The 24,516-nt window shown below is 44.5% G+C and overlaps 1 protein-coding gene across 6 annotated transcripts in view; it reads right to left on the bottom strand.

Annotated features, from left to right (window-relative positions):
* TMEM108 (transmembrane protein 108) overlaps positions 1-24,516 on the bottom strand; it is a 292,079-nt gene that overhangs the window by 105,127 nt on the left and 162,436 nt on the right. For 4 of the 6 annotated variants that reach the window (XM_084754396.1, XM_084754395.1, XM_084754399.1 and 1 more), the window contains one exon: positions 22,962-23,047. In XM_084754396.1, the coding sequence (XP_084610522.1) occupies positions 22,962-23,001 (40 nt within the window). In that variant the 5' untranslated portion in view covers positions 23,002-23,047. The remainder of the gene's footprint in view (positions 1-22,961; positions 23,048-24,516) is intronic. The other 2 variants (XM_084754397.1, XM_084754400.1) reach the window with 1 other exon arrangement.

Raw genomic sequence — 24,516 nt, 5'->3', positions numbered from 1 at the left:
AAGAAGTTTCCATCCCCCAGTCTTACACTTGGATTCTCCTAATGTCTCCCAAGGCACATGGAAGCAGACGTTGGCAGATGCTCCCTTCGCAGCAACTGGAAGGTTAAATCTTTTCTCTCAGAATAATTCCTAAAGCAACAAGGTCCCTCGTGAGGCCCTGCCCTGTGACTAGCAGGGCTTTCTGCTCAATAACAAGGCCCTGACAGTGCAAAGCAGTCGACTCCAAATTATTGGGCACCTGCCGCAAAACCCTACCTTTCTCAACAGAACAGGGGAGCCAGAAGAGCATGGTGGTGGTGGGGTGAGAGAACAGCAGACACCCTGGACCTCACTGTGCAGACCTTTGCCGTCACTGGCTCACTGATGTCCCAGGTGTATGCTTCCTCCCGCTTAACAATGCAGGAAGCGAATCAAAGGTCCCCTAGCTAGGAAACGGTAGTGTCAGGAATAGAAAATGCATGCTCTTCTGTAGCATATGGCCTCCCTCAGGTTCCTGTTGTTGGCACTGCTGGTACAGTTTATTAGATCCAAGAATCCAAGAAGGTCTGGAAAGCGGGAACAGGAGTGTCATTCTCAGATAACTTTGCTCTGGTGGCTGCGGACACTGTCTTCTCACTGTAGCACCACAGCAGGAGGGCAGAGGGAGCTTTTGGGGCCCCTGTAGTAGTAATGGCACTAAAGTCAGTGTGAAGGCTCCACCCTCACTTCCCCATGGCCCCACTTCAGCAGTTAAGAGCGCTGGCTGCTCTTTCAGAGGACCAGGGTTCAATTTCCAGCACACACCTGTCTGTAACTCCAGTTTGAGGGGGACCTGACACCCTCACACAAACCTACAGACAGGCAAAACACCAATGTACATACAATAAAAATAATATTCTAATTAAAAACATATTGTATGAAAATTTTTATCTTATTTGTTTTACCAGGTGAGGTGGAAGGGAGGCACAAACATTTAACATATAGCAGGTGTGAGTGAATTTTCACTAGGGAACTAAGAGGCTTGAGACTTGCTCCACCCATCCCCTTTCCCTGTAAGGTCCCCAGGAAGATATGAGAGCAACTCCTCAAATAGAGAGAGCAACTCTCTCTTCCTTACCGGGTCTTCCTTCATGCAGGTCATGGTAAAGGCTGCCAGGACCACTGATTTCTTACAAGAGGGGTGCTGCTCACTGCTGGGTGCCCAGCACACAGGGCACCCTTGCAGGCAAAGTCTCTGCACTTACCTCACCAATCACGTCATTCTGCCCAGTTTACACTTTCCTAGCAGGGACTCCCCAGTTTACATCAACAAACCAATCCCATTACTAAAGTCTGTTCAAGTCAGATGTTGCTTTATTCAATAATGGCTCTCAGAGAGGAGGAGGGTAGAGGCAGATCAAAGTTGTTTTTTTATTATTATTATTATTATTATTATTATTATTATTATTATTATTATTATTATTATTATTATTATCTCCAGCCTAATCTGTCAATGCAAGTTTTAACACATTATCAAATAAAGGATGTAGTGAAGCCTAAGAATAGGAAGGAGAAACAATATTTCTTCAGACTATGTTTCAAGAAGACCAAGTTGCCAGAGACACTGTTATTATGAACCCAGGCGCCACTGTTCAAGCAATGCTCCAAAACCAGGCACCAATGTCCTGCTTTCCTAGAGATTATTAATAATACATGTACAATGACTAAGAGGCTGGCTATAAACTCTCAGTGACAGGACGAGAATGTAATCTGTCCACAGCAATGGAGATGAATCACTTTGATAAATTCTTGATGCTGCTGCCTCATCTCCTGTGACTCTGGGATGGTTTACGAGGCTACAGTTAAATAAGCCCACGAGCACTTCATTCCTCACCAGAGTGTGACATCTTGGGTTGTGAAAGAGGTGCTGTTGTATAACACAGGAACTGTGTAGAAGCCCCATGTCATGAATGTTAAAAGACACGGCCTCAAAAAAAATAGCAATAAGGACTTCCAGTTGCCTCTACCCTAGAGATAGGTAAGCAGCAGGTGTGGTGTGTCTTGTAGGCATTTTGGCATAAAGAAAGTGACAGACAAAGACATGGTGTATTTTGTAAATATTATGTTCAATCATCTCTCCTGACCAGCTGTAATACTACAACTGTGGTCATCAATAAGACTGAGGAACTCCCACCTTTCATTCTTTTCTCTCTTTTTTTCCTCTAAGGCATATTTTAATAAATTGAGTAGCGGGGCACTTAATTGGTTGGTTTGGTTCATTTACATTTATTGTACTTTTTGATATTTGGGGCTATTTTTACATGGTCCTATTTATCCAGTCTTCTCTCTGCCCCATGTTCTCACTTCTTATGTTCTTGTGCACTCTGAACATATTCCACTATTTTTATTCTGGTGAGTAGATTTTACTAGTTGGGATTCATGAATTGTATTTCTAACATTTTAGTGGTTCCATTGTAATTTTGCTACCTTTGTGGCAACATCACTTTGCCTAAGAAAATCTATGAATTTTCCATTTTCTTGAATGATACAAGGAACTTAAAAGAGTTTTCTCAGTTCCTCCAGGTTTCAGTGTCATGGCTGGACAATATGTTATAGGCCTGCTTTTTATCAACCCCACAGGCCACGCACTATATCATTCTGCTTAATAAAGAAAAGATTTTACTCTCACACTTGTCAATTTCACTGCTGAAATTATTATTTTTTGATACAGGATCTTTCTATGTATCTCTGTGTTTCCCTTGACTGTTCTGGAACTTCCTATGTAGACTAGGCCATCCTCAAACTCAAAGAGATCCTCCTGCCTTTGTCTCCCAAGGATTGGGATTAAAAGTAGGTGCCACCACATTCGGTTTTGATGTAAGACCTTCCTTCTGGGAAATGTTTTTCTCCTTTCTGAACATATCTTTGGAAAATTCTATAACTCAAAGTGCACCTGTGAAAATGTTTCTGTTACCCTCCCATTTAAAGATTATTTCACAGGCCCCTTAATCTCCTTAATCTCAACCTGGTAGTTACTTGCTATAAACAATTTAAAGATATTTGTTAGAAGTTACCCATCAGTTTAAACAATATTTCATTATTAGGAGTCTTCACTATTTGGACTACTTGATATGATCTTGCTCATCTGTTTGGGTGTGGAACTCTTGTTATATACTTTTCTTGGCATTTTGTTCCCATAATTTGAGGATTTATATGTTATTTGTATCTTTCATATATTCTAAAAATTATTCCAAGTTATGTCCTCACATTATTCTTCTCCCTACAACACAGCATTTTTTTTTTTTGAGACAGGGTCTCCCTATTGTCATCCTGCCTCTCCTGCCTCTATAGAGACCAGGCTGGTCTCAAACTCACAGAGATATGCTCATCTCTGTTTCTCAATGCTGGAATTAAAGGCATGTACTACTGTATCTGGCCTCCGCTCCGCCCCCTCCCCCCCATCATCCCCCAAATACAGATGCTTTAATCCTTCTTCTTATTCATGGTCCTGAATGATCTGGAAATTGCTATGTATACTAGGCTGACTCTCATCTTGCGGTGGTTTTCATGCATCAGCCTCCGCAGCGCTGGGATTACATACATGGGCCAGCGTACCTGGCTAGACTACATGTTTAATTCTATAAATTCTGGTTGGTACTTTTTCAAATCTGGCTGGTTAGTTTAGATCATTTCCTAGCTCCTCATTTCTACCTCATATTTAACTCCCCCCGCCCCAATATGACAGGTCATCTTTTTTTTTAAATGGCTGTTACAATAGTCCTTGGTAAGCTCTCTCTCCAAGCATGGCTATAGAGCCCACTGTCCCTCTCCTCTAGAACGTCATGGATGATGCTGTGTGACTGTGGCGCCGGGGAGAGATGGCTCAGTGGTTAAGAGCACCACCTGCTCTCCAAAGGTTCTGAGTTTAATTCTCAGCAACCATATGGTGGCTCACAACCATCTACAATGTGATCTGGTGCCCTCTTCTGGCCTGCAGGTGTACATGCAGGCAGAGCACTGTATACATAATAATAAATATATCTTTTTTTATTTTTTATTTTTAAAGGTCATCTGGGTGCTGCCTGGTTCTTCCTACAGACACCCTGGGGACGAGCCACCATACATGAAAGGGTAAAGGCTGGCTAACCCAGCTGAGGCCCCAATCATAGCAACATAAGCCACCTGAGATCTATAGGACTAGTCAGAGTTCCGTAGTAGCCCCTAGTGAAGCAGTGCAGCCTCCACGTCACAGCTGAGGACTCAGCGGACTCAGACATGATAAACTATCCTCCCTGTACCGAGCTCCCAGCCCACAAATCCATAAGCGAGACAAATGAACATTTATGCCATTCAGTCACAGGGTAGCTTACTAGACACTTATGGCTTATAAGAACATGAACTAGTTTAGGTTTGGTAGCTGGTAATGAATTCCATTATCTGAAGGTGTACGTCTTCTCTCTCTCTCTCTCTCTCTCTCTCTCTCTCTCTCTCTCTCTCTCTCTCTCTCTCTCTCTCTCTCTCCTCCCCCCACCCTCTTCTTCCTCCCCATCTCTCTTTTATTTTTTTCAAGACAGGGACTTTTTCTGTAGCTCTGGATGTCCGGGAACTCACTCTGTAGACCATCTGACTCTGCCTTGAGTACTGAAATTAAAGGTGTGAGCCACCATGCCTGGCACATCTGATGCGTTTTAAACAAGGTAGTCAGTCAATCAACTATCATCAGTCAATTCAGCCTTTATCTGGCTGACCCATGCTCATCTCAGCCTGTTTCCTTATAAAGCAGGTTACTTTTTGGTGAGACCTCACACATGGTTGAAGTTCATCCATAACTGTCTGGAGGCTGCTTACTTGAGAATACCTCCCTAACATTTCTGGCTGGTCTCAAGCTAATGGAGACTCAAGTGACTTATGTCGCTGTGGCCGGGACCTCAGCTGGATCTGTCAGTTCATCTTCTCCATATATGTTAGCTGGTCCTCAGGCTAGCCCACAGGAATGTTGTCTATTTAGTAACTTTCTATAGTTACTCGCATGGCATATTTAACATGTACTAAAAACCAAGATGTGGGGGTGGGTGGGTGGGTGTCTATGCATGGCTACAGCTGCTCAACAGAGGTTCCAGCTGTGATAAAGTCACAATCACAGTCACTGCCAGGTCTGCTTGCTGGCTTCCCCAGTCACAGGCACCATCTTCTCCTGGATAGTCATTTAACCTACAGATACTGAGTAAATGTCCTTATGTGTCCTTTACAGGAAAATGACACATTTTTTCCTTCACAGACATGCTCGTGACTCCCATTGGTGCTGCGGTCATTTTTATAATGTAGTCTTTCACATTTCTAATGGGTTACTTCCTGCACTTTGTAGAACTTACCAGAAGCTCTGTGAGGTCAGGCCTATTAATGTCTTAAAAAAAAAAACCCACAAACACTTAAATTCATAATGACTACCTCCGAGCGACATACACCAGGCACCAAGGGAGCACATTTCTTACGCTGACTAACAGCCAACTAGCAGTAACGGCATCAATAACGAAAAAATGTGAAATTAATGAGTGACATTGAGAACTCCTCCTGTAGCCAGAATAGAGTTCACCTAGCCTATGCTTTACTTTTCTGCATGACTCTGGTCACATCTGGAAAGGTACGGAGTTTCCTAAACAGCAACCACAGGGAGGGCTAACTATTGAAGACCTCATGCTATTTTTTTTTTTTTTTTTACTTAGACTCCTTGAGTCACTATTATTTCTAAGCAACTCCAGTGTGTAGATCTGATGACACCCAGGTCAACATTTTTCATTTCTCCACAGTACTTGTTTTAGCAGAAGAAACAACTTTGCAGGTTTCTCGGTGTTCTTTTCATAGACTAGACATGATGGCAGGAGAGTCACCCATGAGGCAAGCGAGCCTCTGGGCATACCTGTGCGGCGTTTTCTTGGTTAGGTTAATGGAAGTCACAAGACCTACCCTCAGTGCAGGCAGCGCCTTCTCAGAACGGCCCAGATACAAAGAGGCCTGGGGAAATGCTTTTGCCAGGCTGTCTTCATAGTTTTTTTTATTTGTTTTTCAAGACACGGTTTCTCCGTGTAGCCTTAGCTGTCCTGGGCTCGCTTTGTAGACGAGGCTGGCCTCGAACTCACAACGATCTACCTGCTTCTGCCTCCTGAGTGCTGGGATTAAAGGCGTGCGCCACTACACCCAGCTTGTGTTCACATCTTAGCAATGAGGCCATCTACCATATTTGTCTTGCTGCTGAGCTGCCTGCCGCTGCTACAACACCACAGCCTAGCCTCTTCAGCTTCTGGCCTGGACTGAAGGCCAGTGGATCTCCAGGAATCTTCTAGGCCTTTGGCATCACACTGGGATACTGAGGTATCCAGCCCTGTGCGCTGAGGTGCTACCAGGTTCTCAGCCTCTCTTGTATGCATCCCGCCACTGTTGGAATACCCAGAAGGCATTGCGCAGCCCATCTCACCACCCCCCTTTTAACAGATAGTCATTCTATTGGCTTATTTCCTCTAGGAACTCTGATTAATGCAGGTGAATAAATGAAAACTCATTATAAATGGGTCCGCTGAAGCTCAGGGAGGCAGAGCTAGAATCCAACACTTCTGACTTTCAGACGATTTGGTTTTTGCCATGAGCTACCACAGAACTGTATTTCTTAGGCAGAGCTCTACTTTCTTCAGTGAGGTTCCCTGTAGTCATCGATGGATACAGAGACCTTGTTTAAACCCCCATCTTTCAGATGAGTGACTAGAGGTCATAGAGGTTTCCCACTCATCCACATGGTTCTCAAGAGAGCAGGACGCTATCTATGCCCCTGTCACCGGCTATTGGTTCTCCCTCTTCCTACAATGCAATCAGCTCTTGGCTGTCCATCTCTCCAGAGAATCCTACAATCCTACAATCCTACAATCGTTGCTGTGATGCAAGACTTTCTGCCCGTTGACCATTCACAGCCAGGAAGGCTACCGGAACTCCCTGCTAACCTTGTATATTTTGTAAACTTTGTTTCCTTTGCAGGAAAGTGTCCAGGCCTCTGCCTGAGGGACTTCGCAGACAGGCCCAGATGCTTCAAGTTTTGCTTCTGGGCTCCCCCTGCATCTTTCCTCCAGGTGCTCCCTCTTCATCTCCCCTTGGGTGCCGCCCCCTGTGGTCCCTGAAAGGAGCGCCCCTCTTCAGGCTGTGCTGCTGGTCTCTCTACACCTCCAGCCGGTAACAAACTCCTCAGGATTCCAGAGCGGCTGAGGCTAAATCTCCACAGCCCTGGGACCTGAGATCAGAAATCTGGAGAAACTGAGAAGCTGATATCATAGAGAAAACAGCAGCACCCGAGGCCTCAGTCATGGCTGCTGCTGACAGGGAACTTGGGGAGGGGGACCCTTCTAACTGTAACCAGTCTGGGAGCTCTAGGGCTGTCTCTGTGGCAACAATGTGTAAACTAGCTGTTCCCCCTAAAGCAGAAAACTTTACATGGTTTGGCACTGTCAGCCAGGGACCAGGACTAGAAATCTGACCTCTTAGTGTAAGTTCACAGTTAGGTAATGAAAGTTGTTTCTTTTAGCTTAGAGTTCAAGTATGGGTAATCCCCTTAAGTCTTGAAGTAATAGGCCCCTCCCTATAGGCTCTGTCATGATGGCAGTTTCAGCCTCAACTATCACACAAAGGCCATCTTTACCCCCTCAGTGGGCTCCCTCCCAGACCATGCTAACTTTAGGTGAAAAGTCGGAACAAAAACTCACCAATCCCTGAGTCCCTGTGTAGGAGAATTGACCAATCCCTGAACAGGAAAACCCGGCAATCCCTAAACTTTCCCAAACTCAGGGCTTGAAATCCCACCAATCCTCACTCTGGAAATCTCTGCCCTAGAAAACTCTGCTCTCTAAGAAATCCTATCAAAAGCTATGTCTGCTCAGTTCTCTGCTGTCTTCTCCTGGGAGCGGCGGCAGCCACTCCTGGATTCGTCCCTCCAGATACATAGCTTTTAAGAGATATGCTGCCTGGTGTGACTCTCTCATCAAAAGAAGCCCAGAAGAGAGACAGCAAAGGAGAGAGACTGAGTCTCCTACCCTCCTCAGCTCAGCTGGGGATACTTTCCCCTGGGAGCTGCAATGGGCTGAAGAAGGAGCCAGATCAGCTGGAGTTGGGGAAACCCTCCCTTGGGTGCTGCAACGCCTCTGCTGAGGAGACCTCCTCTTAGAGCTGTGTGGTTCCTGGGCTCCTGTGTCTCAGGATGCCCTTCCATAGGGATGTTGATCCCACCTCAGAGCTGTGTGGTTCTCGGGCTCCCAAGTCTCAGGACACTCTCCTATCTAAGCAGGAAGGGCCAACAAAGAAAAGGCTAGATCGGAGCTAACATCAGCAAAACCTAGAAGGAAGTTAGTTACCAGCAGAGCGAGCTTTTGGTTCCAGCACCACGGGCTGCCGCTTTTCTAATTATTCATCTTCTGAATTTTTCACTCAGGTCTTCCACTGACTAGTCATATAACTCCAGGAGACCCGTTACCACAGCCGGCAATGCAAGTGCTGCCCCTGTGCTGGGCAGCATGCGGCATGGATGATTTTAGATTGGGCCCCATTTCCATTCATCCCACACTTCCCACTTCTCCCACTCTTTCAATAATATATGGCAGAGTTGGAGTGTCTCACAATTTCCTTCTCCACTGCAGTAAAAGTAATATTTACCCTACGAGTCTGTCAAAACTTGAAATTAAGGTGTTTCCGATCACTCATTCATGGATTTCCAGGATACCCACCCACACCAGGAGACATAGTGATGATGACAGTGATGGCAACAGAACTCGGCAACAGAAAGCCATTATAGTGACACAGTGCTTAGGAGCTCTATGGCAACCGGATTAGGACTTGCTGTGTCTGAGAGACACGTCGATGGACTTAATTTCTCTTCATGCCACAGGCTGTCAGCAAGTTCAGCACTTGGCAAGCTGTCTCATTTTATTAGTTACTCTTTAGCGAGAGTCTTATGATTAATGCGAAGAATACAGAAATTACTAGGCTTTTACTCATGAACTGCGTTTCCCTCTCATAGCAGATTTGTTCTTGGGAAGAAGATGCTAAGCCTGGGAATTTCCCAGTCTTCCTGTCTCTGGAGAGGGCATGCCATCAGAGCCACATGGTGGAGCAGATATTTAGTGCATCACTTCAAGGCTAGGGAGGAGACAAACGTGGCATCTCTCCCGTTTCTGTCACAATCTTGAGGTCAAGCATAGAGGAGGGCAGGATCATGAGACAGAGGAAGCCTCAGTTCCTGAAGACATCTCAGAGGCAGTCAGAACTGGGACTTGTGAGTAAGAAACAAACCTTTGTGGGCTGGAGAGGTGGCGTAGCAGGTTGAGGTTCTGTGCAGGCCTGACAACCCAAGTTGGATCCTTGGATCCCACAGGGCAGCTGGAGAGGGCAACCAATAGTTGTCCTCTGATCTCCAGACACACCGTGGCACACATGTACACACACACACACACACACACAAAGCATGCTGTAAATTAAACAAGTAAAATTGAACATAAAAAAGAAAAGAGTTGTTCTTAATTTAGGCTATGGTGGTCTTGGTGTTATAGTCAATGGTCTACTGACAAACAAAACAAAACAAAACTCAAACAATAGCAACAACAAAATCTACTGGTTGGTTGTATGAAGCTTTAACAACTTTAACATTTCTTTTTCATGAGATAGTCTTCCTATGTAGTTCTGTCTGGTCTAGAACTTGCTATGTAGACCAGGGTAGTGTTGAACTCATCAGAGATCCTCTTAGCTCTGCCTCTGTAATACTTGGATTAAAGTGTGCCTGGCATGAATGTTTTAAGAGACCCTACCTTCTTGCTGAAGCTCCGTAGTAAGTTCTTATAAATGCCTATGAAAATTTGCTTTGGAAAAGGATACTTTTAAAGATGAGTTTCTTTTTAGGTTAAGAATTGATTGGTTTAAACATACAAGGACACACCCAGGATTTCATACATAGCCTATAAAGACACTCGAATATTGCTGACTGAATGCATGCATGTCTTGGCTGATCTGAGCCAGTGCTATGGAAATTGCTGGCTGTGCACTGACTTCTATCCTGGAAGGTCACCGGCCCACTACTACAACTCAGTAGGGTTGCACAGTCAATAAGAAGTCCTTCAAGTAAACAACCAAAGAAAAGCTCAGGGCTTCTTGCCCCAGGAATCTGCTCTGTGATTTTTAAAGCAATGACTCTAAGACAAATATACCTGTTTTTCAAGATGAGAGAGAAAAATAAAATAAAAAAATAAAAAAACCCTGAGAAGCAAAGTATTATCAGGGTCCAGAAGATGGTGCCCGCCCTCCTTCCCTCCCTCCTTCCTTCCCTCCCTCTCTCTGCCTCCCCTCCCCCCCAACCCCCCTACCCCCCCACCCTGTATCCTTACCCGTGCGATTAGGGTTCAAAATGATGCTTTAGCTCATCCCACTTGTAGTCAGGACACCTTACAGAAGCAGGAAAGACCCAAAGCATACTGTAGTCTGGCCACACCCATTACACATCCATTTGAGAATTTGAAAACATACTGAAAAATTCTACTGATGAACTACTGCTAACCGTTTGCACAAGTGGACTGGCTGACACCGGGAGTACAATGTGTTTAGAAGCCTTCCATGTAACACAGTCCTGTATACACATGAAACTTAGGCTTCTGTTTCTAGATGACTGTACTGGCACTCCAAGAAGGCATCTTTTTTGAGGCTTAAATATATATGGCTACTGTATTTTCCATAAACTAAAATTTATTTTTCTTACTAAAGCTTTCTACTGCACACACATTAATCACTCACGTAACTGTGAGCTTAAGAGCTCTTTATTCCTTAAAAGAAAACGTTTTTAGTACAAAAGAGGATGTAAGAAAATGGAGCTTCTGATAGGTGAGTCCATAGTCTGAAGTGTCATCAGTTGCAGGAAAAGGATGCTCAGGGCTATCCTGCATGGCAACAGAGTAGCCATGGCAACAGAGTAGTCATGGCAACAGAAAACTCCATCGATTTCATTAATGTAGGTGCTTTTGATGAACTTGAAAACACATCACTAAGATGTGGCTTCTTTCTTCAGAGTTTTTTTTATATTAATAATTATGTACAATGAATGTAGCCAATGCTAAGTTTCAGACCCTGTGCATGTGACAAATTGTGCAGAGAAAGTCTCAGGGGCCAATCAAGGGTTTTTTTTTTCAAGATGTGTGCAATTCCTCAACTGTCAAACCATTGGCGCTTACAGACTACTATCCAGTGGGTCTCCGAGGACTTTTACTCTATCATGGGAAATTTATTGAATAACAAATCAAAACTGTGGTGTAAACTATCCATATTATGAGCTGTGCTAGGCGTGGTAGTGCACGCCTTTAATCCCAGCACTTGGGAGGCAGAGGCAGGCGGATGGCCTGGTCTACAAAGTGAGTCTAGGACAGCCAAGGCTACACAGTGAAACCCTGCCTCGAAAAATTAAAATTAAAAAAATTATGAGCTGTAACTCTAAGAGTGAAGATGGCTCTAAGACTTCTCCATCTCCTCATATGTTTATAACAATGCTAAACTCAATGATGTTTTATGATTTCTTAATTTACTTTTTTAATATTTCTAATACTTTGGCTGGTTTTTGAGAGAGGTTATTGCTATGGCCTGAAAGCCACACTCTTCTTGCCTTGGCTTCCTGAGTGCTGGGATTACAGGTGTGCACCAGCCAACCTAACTTTGGGAAATACTTATTATTTCCTTTCTCTTCACTGAATCTTATTAACCGCTTGGAGGAACAAAATTTAAAAAAAAAAGCAATAGAGAAAAGAAGAGAGAGAAAAAAAGAAGGAAGGAAAGAAGAAGTCATTTGTGCTTATCAAATACTGCACACCAAAGGAATAGTGAGCTGGGCACTGCAGATGTGGAAAGCATGGCCACATGCTGAGGCCATGGCGGCAGATGGTGCTGCTGGCAATATCACACCTGTGACATCCACAAGGGTCTAGAACATTCAACCTTAATTTGCACCAGTAACACCAGCTCTGCGGTAGAGTCTGAGCCCAGGCCATTACCCAAAGAGTCAAGTCAGCTGCCCTGTTCCGGTTCTGGGTGAGCATTCTGTGGCAGGAAGGCTTTCAGTGCTGAGGGCTTACAGGAGGGTGAATCAGACTCCTTGAGGACATCCACAGAAACTCGGCAGGAACCCCTGAGCTGAGCATATGGTGGGTTTCTAAGGTCAGTGGAAGACTGGCCTGCTAATGGAGAACATGAGGAGGAAGTCTGCGGGGTGGGGGCACCTCACACTGCAAATGTCAGCTATCCACCCTTCTGCATGGCTTTTCCTCACATTATGTCTCAGACCCAGCTGGTACCCAGAATCAACCAGATGAGGAGGGCGGCCAGCGGCAACACGACGCTTCTCCCATCCTCCAGGAGCTCCCTCATTCAGCATCAGCGGCAGGTGTGGCATCTGTTGAGGGCTGGGTGGAGGCAAAGTTAATCCAAGAAGCAACGAAGCGGTTGCTACATTGGGAGCCAGATTTCTTTTGCCCATCCTTTTTTTTTTTTTTCACAGTTTCTATAATAACCTAGGATCTCTAAAAATATAGACATAAGGATGGCACAACCAGAGCTTGTGAGCCAAAAAAAAAAAAAAAAAAAAAAAAAAAAAAAAAAAGGCCTGGTGCCTTTAGGTTACAATAATTCATTCCCAAATATTGCCCAGCCAATGTCTGATTTCAGAGTCGCTGTTTGGTGGAAGTGGGGACAACATGACTAAACACCAGGCCGCTAAAACCAGCTAAAAGGACGGCTGGAGGAGGTCACTGGCTGGAGCTGACAAGGGCGTTAGAAGAAACCCATTGGGATGGCCGCACTTTCTCCAGGGGGCGCTGCAATCTTCCACTGCAAGGGCTGTGACGTAAGAAGGGTGTGGGGTTGTGGGAGGAATCTGGACTTGGAGATGAGAACTTGGGTCTGAGCTCTTCCTAGTTGTGCTGTCTTGGGCGTGACATTTGGTTTCTTGGGTCTGCCTTTCCATCTCCTGCCACAGGGTCTCAGATAACCCCGGCTGGCCTCAAGCTCAATACGGAGCTGGGGAGGACCTTAAACTCTTGATTCCTTGCGTCTACCGCCTCCGTGCTGGAATTACAGTCATGTGCCGCCATACTTGGCTTGCATTTCCTTAATAATAATAATGAGGTGACATCTTTCTCCAGAGATACACCCCTCACCAGGGTTGTCATGAGTCAAAATATATTGGGTGGGAGACAGCTTGCTACACATGAAGGGCTTTTCCTGTCACTTGTAAGGTTGGTTTTGGGGACTCATACTTGCCATTTCCCAAGTCTGGAACCAATTAAAAATACACTGGAGAACCAGAGAGTGGATCTATATGTTTCCTTTTTCACTAGTTAAGGGATTTGAGAACAAGGTTGATCTTTGTCTTCTTACCGTATCTTACAATGTGGCCTCTTTAACCTCTGCTCTCAAGGTCAGAGTAGTCTACATAAGACACCCCCTTCTACCTCACCCTAAAAGAAGCCAGGCAGTAGTCCATGCCTGAAATCCTAGCTCCTAGGAGACTGAGGTAGGAGAGAGACCTTGAGTTTGCGGCTAGGGCTGCATAGAACTGTCTTATTTTATTTTATTTTTATATTTTTTTATTTTTTAAAGCATGCTGGAAGGTAACGAAAACAGAAAAGAACCTACTGGTCTACCCAGGAGTTGTACAGAAGGTTTAAAGGTTTTCCTCTAAGGATTCCATTCTTGACAGTTCATTCCACTGGGGAAGAGCTCTCTCCCTCTGAGCGCGCTCTGCATAAGCTTCAACTCTTGGTAACTTCTGCCGTATCAAGCTTTAGTTTCGGTCTGGGGCGGGCACCCTGGATATGTGGGCACGTGGCTCTAGACATCTCAATTAGAGCTAGTCTGCTAATGCCTTTAGCAGAGGAGAACTGTCATTTGGTAATTAACTTAGAGCCATGACAGAAGCCTGTGACATCGATGACTCGGAACATAACACTGACCCTTGTTCTTCTCCTGGGGGAGGCACATATCATGTAACAATATTTTTTTTTGAGTTGTTAGTGGAATGAGTTTGTAGCAGGGAAACCAGGATGGGCTGATATGAAGAGGTTTTGCTCGTAGGGGGTAGGGGGCCTAACAAGCCCTCTCCTTAAGAATGCACCTCTTCAGGGCGGGGCCTTGGGAAATCCATATTCCTGTATAGAGAAACTCTCTGTGCTTCCACGGTGTGGGCGTGAGGCACTGGAACAGGCCCAGCACTCTCTGTGGGTCCCTCTCTTTTGTAGGCCTTAGGGGATGCTTCCAGAAGGCTATTCTGTGTTTGGTCCCAGATGACTGTGAGGGCTATGCCTTTGCCCTTTCCAGAACAAACCAGAAGGAAACATCATAGCTCACAAGGTCTTAAAATGATTGGTCCACTTCTCTCTCTCCACATTCAGCCACGAAGCTGACAGTCTGCAGACACAGGACCAGGGGTACTGCCTATGCGGGACTATGAGGGACCTTCGCAACCAACAGTCTGAAGCAACCAACACAGACCCTAAATAATGCTAGTGTAACAAAGGAGCCAATTTTTAAACTCTCCCTTAATTTTAATTCATTTAAGATTTAAAGCTGATAACTAATTTGGTTATAAGAAGTTGTGGCTAAAAAACCTACTTTCCCAACGATCAATTTTGTGTCATACATGTGTTTGTGGATATGAACATATGTATGCATATGTGTGTGTGCATGTAAGTGCATGAGTGTGTGTGTGTGTGTGTGTGTGTGTGTGTGTGTGCACTCACGTGCCCATGGAGGCCAAGAGTTGATGGTGGATATCTATCACTCTCCGCCATGTTTTTTGAGATAGGGTTTCTCACTGAGCTTGGACCTCACTGATTATCTAGACCTGTAAGCTCAGAGGGTCTTCCTGTTTCTACTTTGCTGACTCTGGGATCAGAATATGGGTTGTCATGCCTGACTTTTTTATTCCCCATGGATGCAGGGATAGTTTTATGTTCATGTACTGGAGTAGAAAGGCAGTTTACTGTCTGAGCCATCTCCCCTAGCAGTGGCCCCTTGGCAACTAACTACCAGTTTTATGACATCTAAATGCCAAATACTTCTGACAAAAATTTACTATTTAAATTGAGATATGCTGTTGATGTAAACTGTCCACGAGATTTCAAAAGACTGGTATGTGCATGTGGAGGCGGCGGTGAGCAAAAATACTGGGCCACTTGGAGATAATGCTTTGGATTCGCTGGTGGAGGGAACGAGTAGAATCCCAAGCCAATATGCATGGTTTGACACGGACACAGCATCGTCAAGGACCTCAGTGTCTCAGCCCCAAGGGAGTGGCAAAGCTCAGAGTGATGGCAAAGCCTTCCTGTGGCTCTAGCACACATGTAGACAGTATGTACAGAACATGTACATCATAGCTTTCTTACTTTTCCCTCCTATAGAGTGCTCCCCTATAGAGACTGCGTCCGCCGAGATTAGCTAACCCTCCCTCCTTGTTCAGCTGCATATAATAACCTCGTCTTCTTGGTTACCGGTATATAAGCCAGTTCCCTTCCGCTATGAGCAACAACCCAACCTCCCTGTTCAACTACATATAGCGAACACGCTGAGCTGCCGGGTTTGCTGTGGCTTCTCTATCAGGGAGCCCAGAGCACTCGATCCCAGCTTTTCAGTTCATGTGTCCCATATGCACATCCTCTCTTTATTCCCTTGTTGCCCCCTGTCAGGGTTCGGGGACCCAAACCACGTAAGGACGCCACACACCGTATTAAACAGAACGTTTAATTTCACTTACTTCTTTTTACTTTTTTTTTTTTTTTCCAAATGTAGCTACCGGAAAAAATATTTAAGTGGGCCACATGCTTGTGTTGAATGGGAGTACACATGACACACGTCACGACTGTGGTGCTCTCTGACCACCCAACAGCCTCATCAGTGCTCCTCTGTCTAGGTCACTGCACTGTCACTGTCTCAGGGGTGTGGGGGCGGGGTGGGTACTCATTTTCTGGGCATTTTTGTAGGCTTAAAATAGCTTATGCTGGCTTTTAGCTGACAGTCCAAAGGGAGATGTAAGTGATAAACAGATCCAGTCAAGGGAAGCATTAGATAACTACATGTCATGTCGAACTTGAGGGAAACGTGACAGAGACACTAGGATGTGGCCTTCTGAGTGGTGGGGGTAGACTCTGAACAGCAGGGGGCAGGAATGCCAGGCTGGGATGAATGGCTGGTCCCAAACACCCCCCACCCCCACCTCCAGCAGAGAACAGGCTAAAATGCTAGTAAAAGGAAAGAAAGCTAGTGTGACTGAGCATAGGCCAAGTGTGGCATGTGGGGTGACAGGAGAGGACTCCCCGCATGCACCTTGCTCTGAGGCACTTAAGCTTCTTCCCTCATGTCAGCCCTCCCAAGGCTCTACCCCTGCTGGCCTACCTGCCCTCCCAAGGCTCACGCCTCTCTGGCTCTACGGGGTCATACCCAGGGGACCCCTTTTTAATAAGTTGACCTACAGGACTTCTTTCAGGACTCATATTGCTCTCTGTGACACTTGTCATGAGAAAAGTGAAGATCCTGATGACATCAGACCAAGTGAAGTATGGGATTATTTTTTTTTACAGATGAAATTATTACATTTAGCTTATTTAAGCACGTTACTGTGTTTTATTACGTGTTTTAGCTCAATCGTTCAACACTTAGGCTTCTGGTCAAAATAACCATAACATATGAATGAAATGAGGTAACTCTTATCCTAGCATCCTCTCTCCTGAAGAATTCTCCTTTGTCATGGTGAGAACTGCTTACTGGTGACTCCATCTGTTTTGGACAGGAAAGCTGCCTGCTCACTCTGGCCTACTTTCAAGCCTGCGTTCCCTCAGGGTGGAGGGCTGGCCACGCCTCACAGAAATCTTCAGGAGAGCAGCTGGAATCTTGGTGACATCTACTACAGATAGAAATGGAGGGGTACCCTCCAGCAGGCACCCAGGAAAGGATTCGGGTAACTCTCCAAGCCATAGCTCCTCGGAATGCTCTGGTGCAGCGGTGCCAGGGTCACCTGTGAGGCACTGACAGGAGGACCGGCCCCAAGATGGGAGGGACTGGTAAACTGGCACCAGGTGGAGCAGGCACAAGGAAAAGGCTGCCAATGAGAAGGGCTCCAGAAGAGGCAGGGGTGAGAGGTGGGACTGGATGGAGAGGCTGCAGGGGCAACAGGGTCTTGGGCTTGGAAGCTTCCTGGATTCTGGCCCGAAGAATCTCTACAATCTACCAGACATTAGTTAAGCCAGTGGCTCGTGTCTCTGAAAATTCTGAGAAGATTAGCGACAAGTGAGTATAGGATTGATGGGGGAAATACTTCTTTTAGTTGAAAAAACAACAACAAATTGTTTAACCTTCTCTTTCTCAGAAACAAACAAACAAACAAAACTGCCAGGATTTTTAACATTCCCTGTTAAACGAGGCAATACATCCATACAGCATTCAATGTATTCACTTTACGTAGACTGAGGAGGGCCCACTCAAGCTAGCATTCGGGCAGAGTGATGTAGAGACTAGTTTTCTCTTTTCTTTAAAATAGGACTACTAAGCAAATAAATGTTACTGACTAAATATTACCCGTTCCTAATAATGCAACAGGTCATATTTAGAGGGTACTTCATAACACTGCAGTGTTTTTAGGCCCCTCTCATTTATCTCTCCTGAGTCTCTATGGAGATAGCTATTATATTCTTCACCTGGGTACCACGTTGAAGAATTGCTCTGAGAAGTTACACAATTGATCAGAGGACAGAGGAGAGCTCAGAGTACATCCTTTACACCCAAACCCTACAATCTCTCCTTCCATATATTGTAGTAGAGGGTCTATCATAGAAAACTGGATTTATTTGTAAGAGCCAATAGGGTTCCCAAACGCGAGCACAACTTCCCTCATGGCATTTCCTGGCAATGCTAAAATAAAGTATTCAAAGCCATAAAATTGAGTCTCTTCAAAATGTTATTCTTCAACTTTTACTTTCATTGCTTACAAGGGGGAATATCTTAAGATTTAATGGCAAAAAGGAATTGTTTGCTTGTGCAAATTTAAGAATCACAACCTACAATGTAAAAGGCGTTCTAAAGACCGTGTGCGCCCGCACTTTCTGGGCTGAGGTGCCATTTGAAAGTGTTCCTGCTGCAAATGTGTGTGAATGACTTCAGAGATATAAAGACCCACTCTGACCCTGGAGAGTACTTACAAATCTTCTCGTGAAAGAAAAAAATAGCAAGTCTCCAATTTTTGATTTGGAAAAAAAAAAAAAAGCAAGTAAGCAAACAACCACTCAGCACAAAGTAAGGAAGAAATCAAGTTTTAACATGGTCCGGGAGCAGTTACTAGGGTCAAGAATTATCCCAGCTGCTGGGCAAAGTCTGGGGGAGGGACAATCTGGCAGCTGTTAAGGCACAGAAAGCATGCTCAAGAGCCAGGGGTGGTTGTGCACACCTTTAATGCCAGTACTTGGGAGGCAGAGGCAAGCAGATTGATGTGAGTTGGAGCCCAGCCTGGTCTACAGAGTGAGTCCAGGATAGCCAAGGCTACACAGAGAAACCCTGTCTCAAAACACTCCCCCTCCCCAAAGCAGCTCAAATTGTTATGTTTTATATGGAAACTGTCAATCATTTAGAAGGGCCAAGACTGAACTCACACGGTCTTTATCCAGAATATGACGCTGCCACGCTCCATGGAGGTTGGGACCATGCAGTGACAGTGACAAGGGGTTACATTCTTTCCCAAAGGATGAGGGGCAAAGCTCCCTTCACCCCAAGTTTGAAAATGCCCCTCAGTAGCTGTAGGATTGTCTGCAACATCTCAAAGGCAAGATTCAGAGTCAAGAATTGTTTGGACCTAAACACTCTGTCAGTTATAATTTATATCAGTTCCCCCTCTTTAATCTTATGGGAAATTTCCCCTCATTTGTGAGGACAAACAAACCATGAAGACAGACTACATGAGCCAACTTCAGTTTGTGACGACCCAGCTCCTCTGACCTCTCTCCAGCTTTTAAAGATCACACCGGAAGTGGGAGGCTGGACTACAGGTGGGTTTTCTGAGTCTTGGCCCTGAAGGACAACGGAGTGGCAGAGACTGAAGACCCCAATACCCAGTTATCACAAGCTAGCTACTTATTCTGTATGTTACCCATGCATGTGTCTCTACAGTGCAAGATGTGACTGACCTCATGTGAAAGCTTAAACAACATGTTTTTGTCTTAGTGGTTCATGAGATAACAGCGCATCTTACATTAGTGGCATCTTAGATTTTTATGGAGAGGGATCATAACGTTAAATACTTATGCAGTCCTGTTATGATCCATGCTCCGAACTATGCTGAGGAAAAGGTGCATGGGGATCCCCAGCACCCAGGTAAAAGCCAGGCATGGTGATACACATGTGTAACCCCAGTGCTGTGGCAGCAGAGACAGGAGGATCCTAGGAACTCTCTGGCTGGCTTGACTAGCTATAATGGCAAGCTCCAAGTACAGTAAGATCTTTTATTAAAAGAGAAAGACCTCTGGGGGCTCAGTGGTTAAGAGCACTGCCTGCTCTTCTAAAGGACCCTGGTTCAATTCCCAGCACCCACATGGCAGCTCACAACTGTTTAACTCCAAGATCTGACCCCCTACACCCACACATGCACATAAATTAAAATTTTAAATAAAACTAAAAGAGAAAGAGCTCTGCACTCCACTCGATACTGCTCACACACAGGTAAGCACACTGTCACTCAGGCCAGTGTGCACGTGCGCGCACACACACACACACATGCGCGCACACACACACATACACACACTTTCTTAAAAGAGGGCTGGAGGTGTGGTAGAGTATTTATCAAGCACACGCAAGATACCAGGCTCCATCTCCAATACCGAAGCAAAGAAGGTTGAAAACCAGAACCTTAAAAATGTGACTATTCCTAAGAGTGTATAGCAAAGAGCCTCCTTCACTAGTTAACAACGAGGCGCCTCGGCATCGATTACTTTGGTCTTATTACCTTCCAGCTTAATGGAGCATTGTGGGAGCTTCAGATCACAGATCATACAGTATAGAACAACTCGCCTAGGAAAGTTCAGGTGAGGAAATGGAGCATCCTTAAAGCCAAGGATAAGCATGGGCAAACAGCAGGTGTGCAGAACAAGCTACTGCACAGCTACTCGTGGTTTAAGAATAAAGCCAGCGGGTAGCTGGTAGGTACCTGATCAGGGACAGCTTTCTCAATCAAGGTGTTTTCAGTGGCTTCTGTCTGGTTCTAGAGATCACATGTGCAGCAGAGAGGCCCATAAAAAACAACACAGCTTCCATTCATAGCGTTTTGCCTATTTGCATTTGGCAGCCTTGAGAAAGACATCCTTCCTATCTTGGTACATCTACAATTCTGGATGTAAATCAATATCTATCATATCTCATCTCTATCAACCTAAAACAATTCCTGATTGTTTCGTGGTTCTTCTCACTGTGTGTAGTTTATTGTATATATGTGTAATAATATAAATATATGTAAAAAATAATCTTCATAAAAAATTAGAGGTTCCAAGAAGAAATGAACTTCACAACCAGTCAGCTTCCTGTTATGCCTCAAGAGTCTAGGGGAGGAGTAACCAGGATACGTGTGCATGTGTGTAGCATGCACATATATGTAAGTCTAAGACTGGGACAACCTCCATGCAGGAAGTGCACATGCTTTCACTTGTAAACAGAATGATGTTGGAGCTCAAATCAACATCCCATGATCTCCAGGGGACAGGGACTCCATGTTCTCCGGGGTGTGCCAATGGTTATTGCATGAGGTCACAGAGACTAGTGCATCTAAAGGACGCTTAACGAGCTAGCAGGGCATGCTGCTTGTACATCATGATTTAAGAAATTAAATGCCTAGATACACAGCAAACAGGTAACTTAAATATATAACTTATTAAAAGCAAATTATCCCCAACTCTTAAGTATCTGAACAAGTCTGACTTGAATAGACAATGATATATAAAACCTTCATATTTTCATGACCATAATTGTGGTTTAAACATAAAATTGCTCTCCCATAGGCTCATGTGTCTGAGTTGAACATTCATATGGAAAGCGAATTCTGTTAAGGCTTTAGCTTATGAAATTTGGGGCAGTCTGCTGTATGACAACAAGCAAACTACTCAGCTAGGGATTCTCTTTTTCAATTTAAGAATATTGCCGAGTTACATATAACAGTATGTTAGGTCTGTATTGCTCCTTTGATCTTTAAGTTGGTTTTTGACAAGGCGGACATTTTGTTCATGGACACTGCTGACGACACAGCCATAACTTAACAACTGGATATATGAGTTATGATGCTTGCCAATAAAAGGGTTAGTGACAATTATGACCTCCCTAACTACCAAAGAGCTGCACCATCGATGCTATTCGACTCTCTCAGCATCTCTGCCCACAAGGACCACCGGTGCCTGGAGCTGCCCAGGTGACGTCTAACCCCTCCAGAGCTTTTATAGTACTCAGTTTAGAACAGTGGACACTGTAGCATTAGGCCTATGTATGAATGGCGGGATAATTTATCCAGTGCCTTTCAGATGATACATGGCTTAAAGCACCATGCAGACTTGGGGGGCACACAGTCAGCACAGGTGAATTCCTCAAACATTTTTCTACCTTTCCAATCTGCTATGCGGTTTTGCCTTGTCTCAGTTCTCCTACCTCCCTTTTCTTTAGGTGTAGCGTGTGTGTGTGTGTGTGTTGGAGTGTGTGTGTGTTTATCTCTCTCATAGGTCCCCTTTCCCATCAAAGTAGACTTAATCATTTCTTTATAACACAGCCTCTTCAATCTGTAAAGCGCCCTCTCTAACAAATAAGCTTATCATTTAAAAAAAAGGAGAAAGAAAAAAAAAAAAAGAAGAAGAAGGAAGGCAGGCAACAACCCTGTTGTCCCATTGAACATACAGAAGGAAAAAAAAAAAAACCAAAAAACAGAAGCGGGTCCCCATAAAGTTTGGCAACTTTCCAGCAGGCTACACTAGCCTTATGAGTTTCTGGGATTAGAATTCAACAGAAGAAACATGCCAATTAAAATGCTTCGGCCCAAATCTGTGTAGATAAAGTGCTTTGCATGCGCTATTAACAATCTAACCTGAGTCGGGAAATGCTGTGGGCTGACCGCCTAGTGATTTGCATCTCAATCACATTCATTTGATTTCGTTTTATCCTCTCAGCAAAAGTAAGGCGCCACTTGGTCTAGCAAAGAAAGACCCATCTTCCATGTGTCTCCCCACCAGGCTAGACAGACACAATGGGCTCCATCCACAAGGTTCCCAACGCGGTGGCGGTGGCTTTGCTTTGACTCAGAGGGGCCTGCGTGTCTGTTGGGCCACCTGAGTGTCTGGGGGCATCAAAGACATCAAAGGATTGGTCCTTACTTTCAACTCAGTAGCCCGTCCCAAGTTGCCATCATTAACGGCTCTTTATGCTACAACGCAAAGGCATGTGCATGAGCATCACATGTTAAGTCTTACCCCAGCACTCCTTACTCTGCCACAGGACCAAGAAACCACATGTATACACTCACTATCTGAGAATCATGCATAACTACATGTAACATCCCAAGCCAGCATTTCCAAAGCGCATCAGGGTCCATGTGGCAAAAATCCAGAAAAAATATGATCTACCGTTTCTTTCCCATATGGAATCAACGTCTTATATTGGGCCACGGAACAAAGAACAACAAAGGTTTTTGATGTGCATTTTGAATCAACAGTACTTACTTAAGGCATGCTAGGATGATGATGGGATGTAGGGCATGATGGGCGTGTACGACATGAGAGTGAGTTGATGCTTTTGGTGGCTTAAACTAGATGAGACAGAGGGAAACAACGCAACCCTGGTCTCTTCCTCCACAAAGATCCTGAAGCTTGGTGAGTGATCACCTACGCATGGTCCAGGCACAAAAAGTAAATAAAAAGTAAATAAGTGCATCATGAACTTACTTATCAGTTGGCAATAGAGGGCCTGTAAACTTCTCTTCATGGTATCATCTGGTCCTGCTTCTCCTCCAGTTTATTCATGGTTCTGTCTAGGAAAATGGGAAGAGACATTGTTACACCAAGGGTCATACACTCCTAATTTAAAAATTCCATTTGAACAAAAGCATGGCAGTACGCACACACAGCCGTTCTTGAAATAGGAAAAAAAATCTTTAGAAAACAGTTTAATTTATAATGTTCTGTGTTATACAATTACCACTGGCCCTTTGACCAAATTCCCAAACCATATAGCCATCCCCCAGCCCTGTCCCAAAGACCATCCCCATGGGCAGAGTAAGAACCTGGCTTCAAGGGCTAGTCATACATCTTGTGACTCTCCAGTCCACCGGTTCTCAGCCTGTGGGTTATGATTCCTTTTGGGGGGGTGTGTGTGGGTCAACCAATCCTTTCACAAGGATTACCTAAGACCCCTGGAAAACAGAGATATTTACATCACAACTCATAATAGTAACAAACTACAGTTCTGAGGGAACAGCAGAAATAATTTTATGGTTGGGGGGTCAGCACAACAGAAGGCGCTGCATTAAGGGTCACAGCGTTAGGAAGGTTGAGAACCACTGTTCTGGTCTTAAGAGAAAACCAAGGATTGTTTGTCTTTTCTAATCTTACTCCTGTCGAGGGATCCACTGAACCAAAACCAGAACCAGAGAGCTTTCTCACACTTGAAAATGTAGGATGAAAAGAACGAATCTATAAGCTGGTCATGGTGGTGCATACATGTAATTCTGGCACTCAGAAGGCAGGAAGGAGGAGGGAGAGGTCAAGGCTAGCCTGAGCTACATATCAGCACCTTGTTTCAAACAAAGAAAATAAAGTGAATAAATAACATGTAAAAGTAAGAAAAGATAGAAATGATTTTTATTATAAAGGATATTGTGGAGTGTATAAAAATCATAGTTAACTGAAAACATAGATAAGAATAAGCAAGAAAGCATAAATTATGTTATCCCGCCAACACGAGGCAATCACGCAGATTCTGGAGTGCGTCTCTCTAGGCTTTGCATATGCACGTCACAGGGCCATGGAATTTTCTATGCCGTTCACTCTGACACAGAAACATGCTGCTGTGTCAATGGGACTTTACCACCTGCTATCTAAGTAGCAAGTATTTATTTAAGAGATGCTCCTAGAAATGCAAATGCATGGATGCAATATATGGCCTTGAAGAAACTATGCATATTTTCTTCTGAACCAGTATCACAGAAGAGCCATTTAGACTACCTCCTACCCGAGAATGGGAACTTAGAGTTTCACGCTCACAGGTAAATAAGTATTCCAGCTCATTGCTTTAATTTATACTTCGTATGCTCAGTAAGCAGCCATTTATCTTAAAAAGTTAGAATTTATATTCTTTGGTCATTCTCTACCAGCATGCTGGTTTTTCATTTTCTTTTAACAACCCAAGTATAACTGACTTGCCTTACTATATTTTAAAAATTGAGATGCAGTTGATATATCATAAAAATCCTGTTTTTAATGTACATAAATAGCTGCTGAG

This window comes from Acomys minous (genome assembly GCF_964271855.1).
Source record: "Acomys minous genome assembly, chromosome: 13".
NCBI lineage: Eukaryota > Metazoa > Chordata > Mammalia > Rodentia > Muridae > Acomys > Acomys minous.
This window is presented reverse-complemented; position numbering and strand designations above follow the sequence as displayed.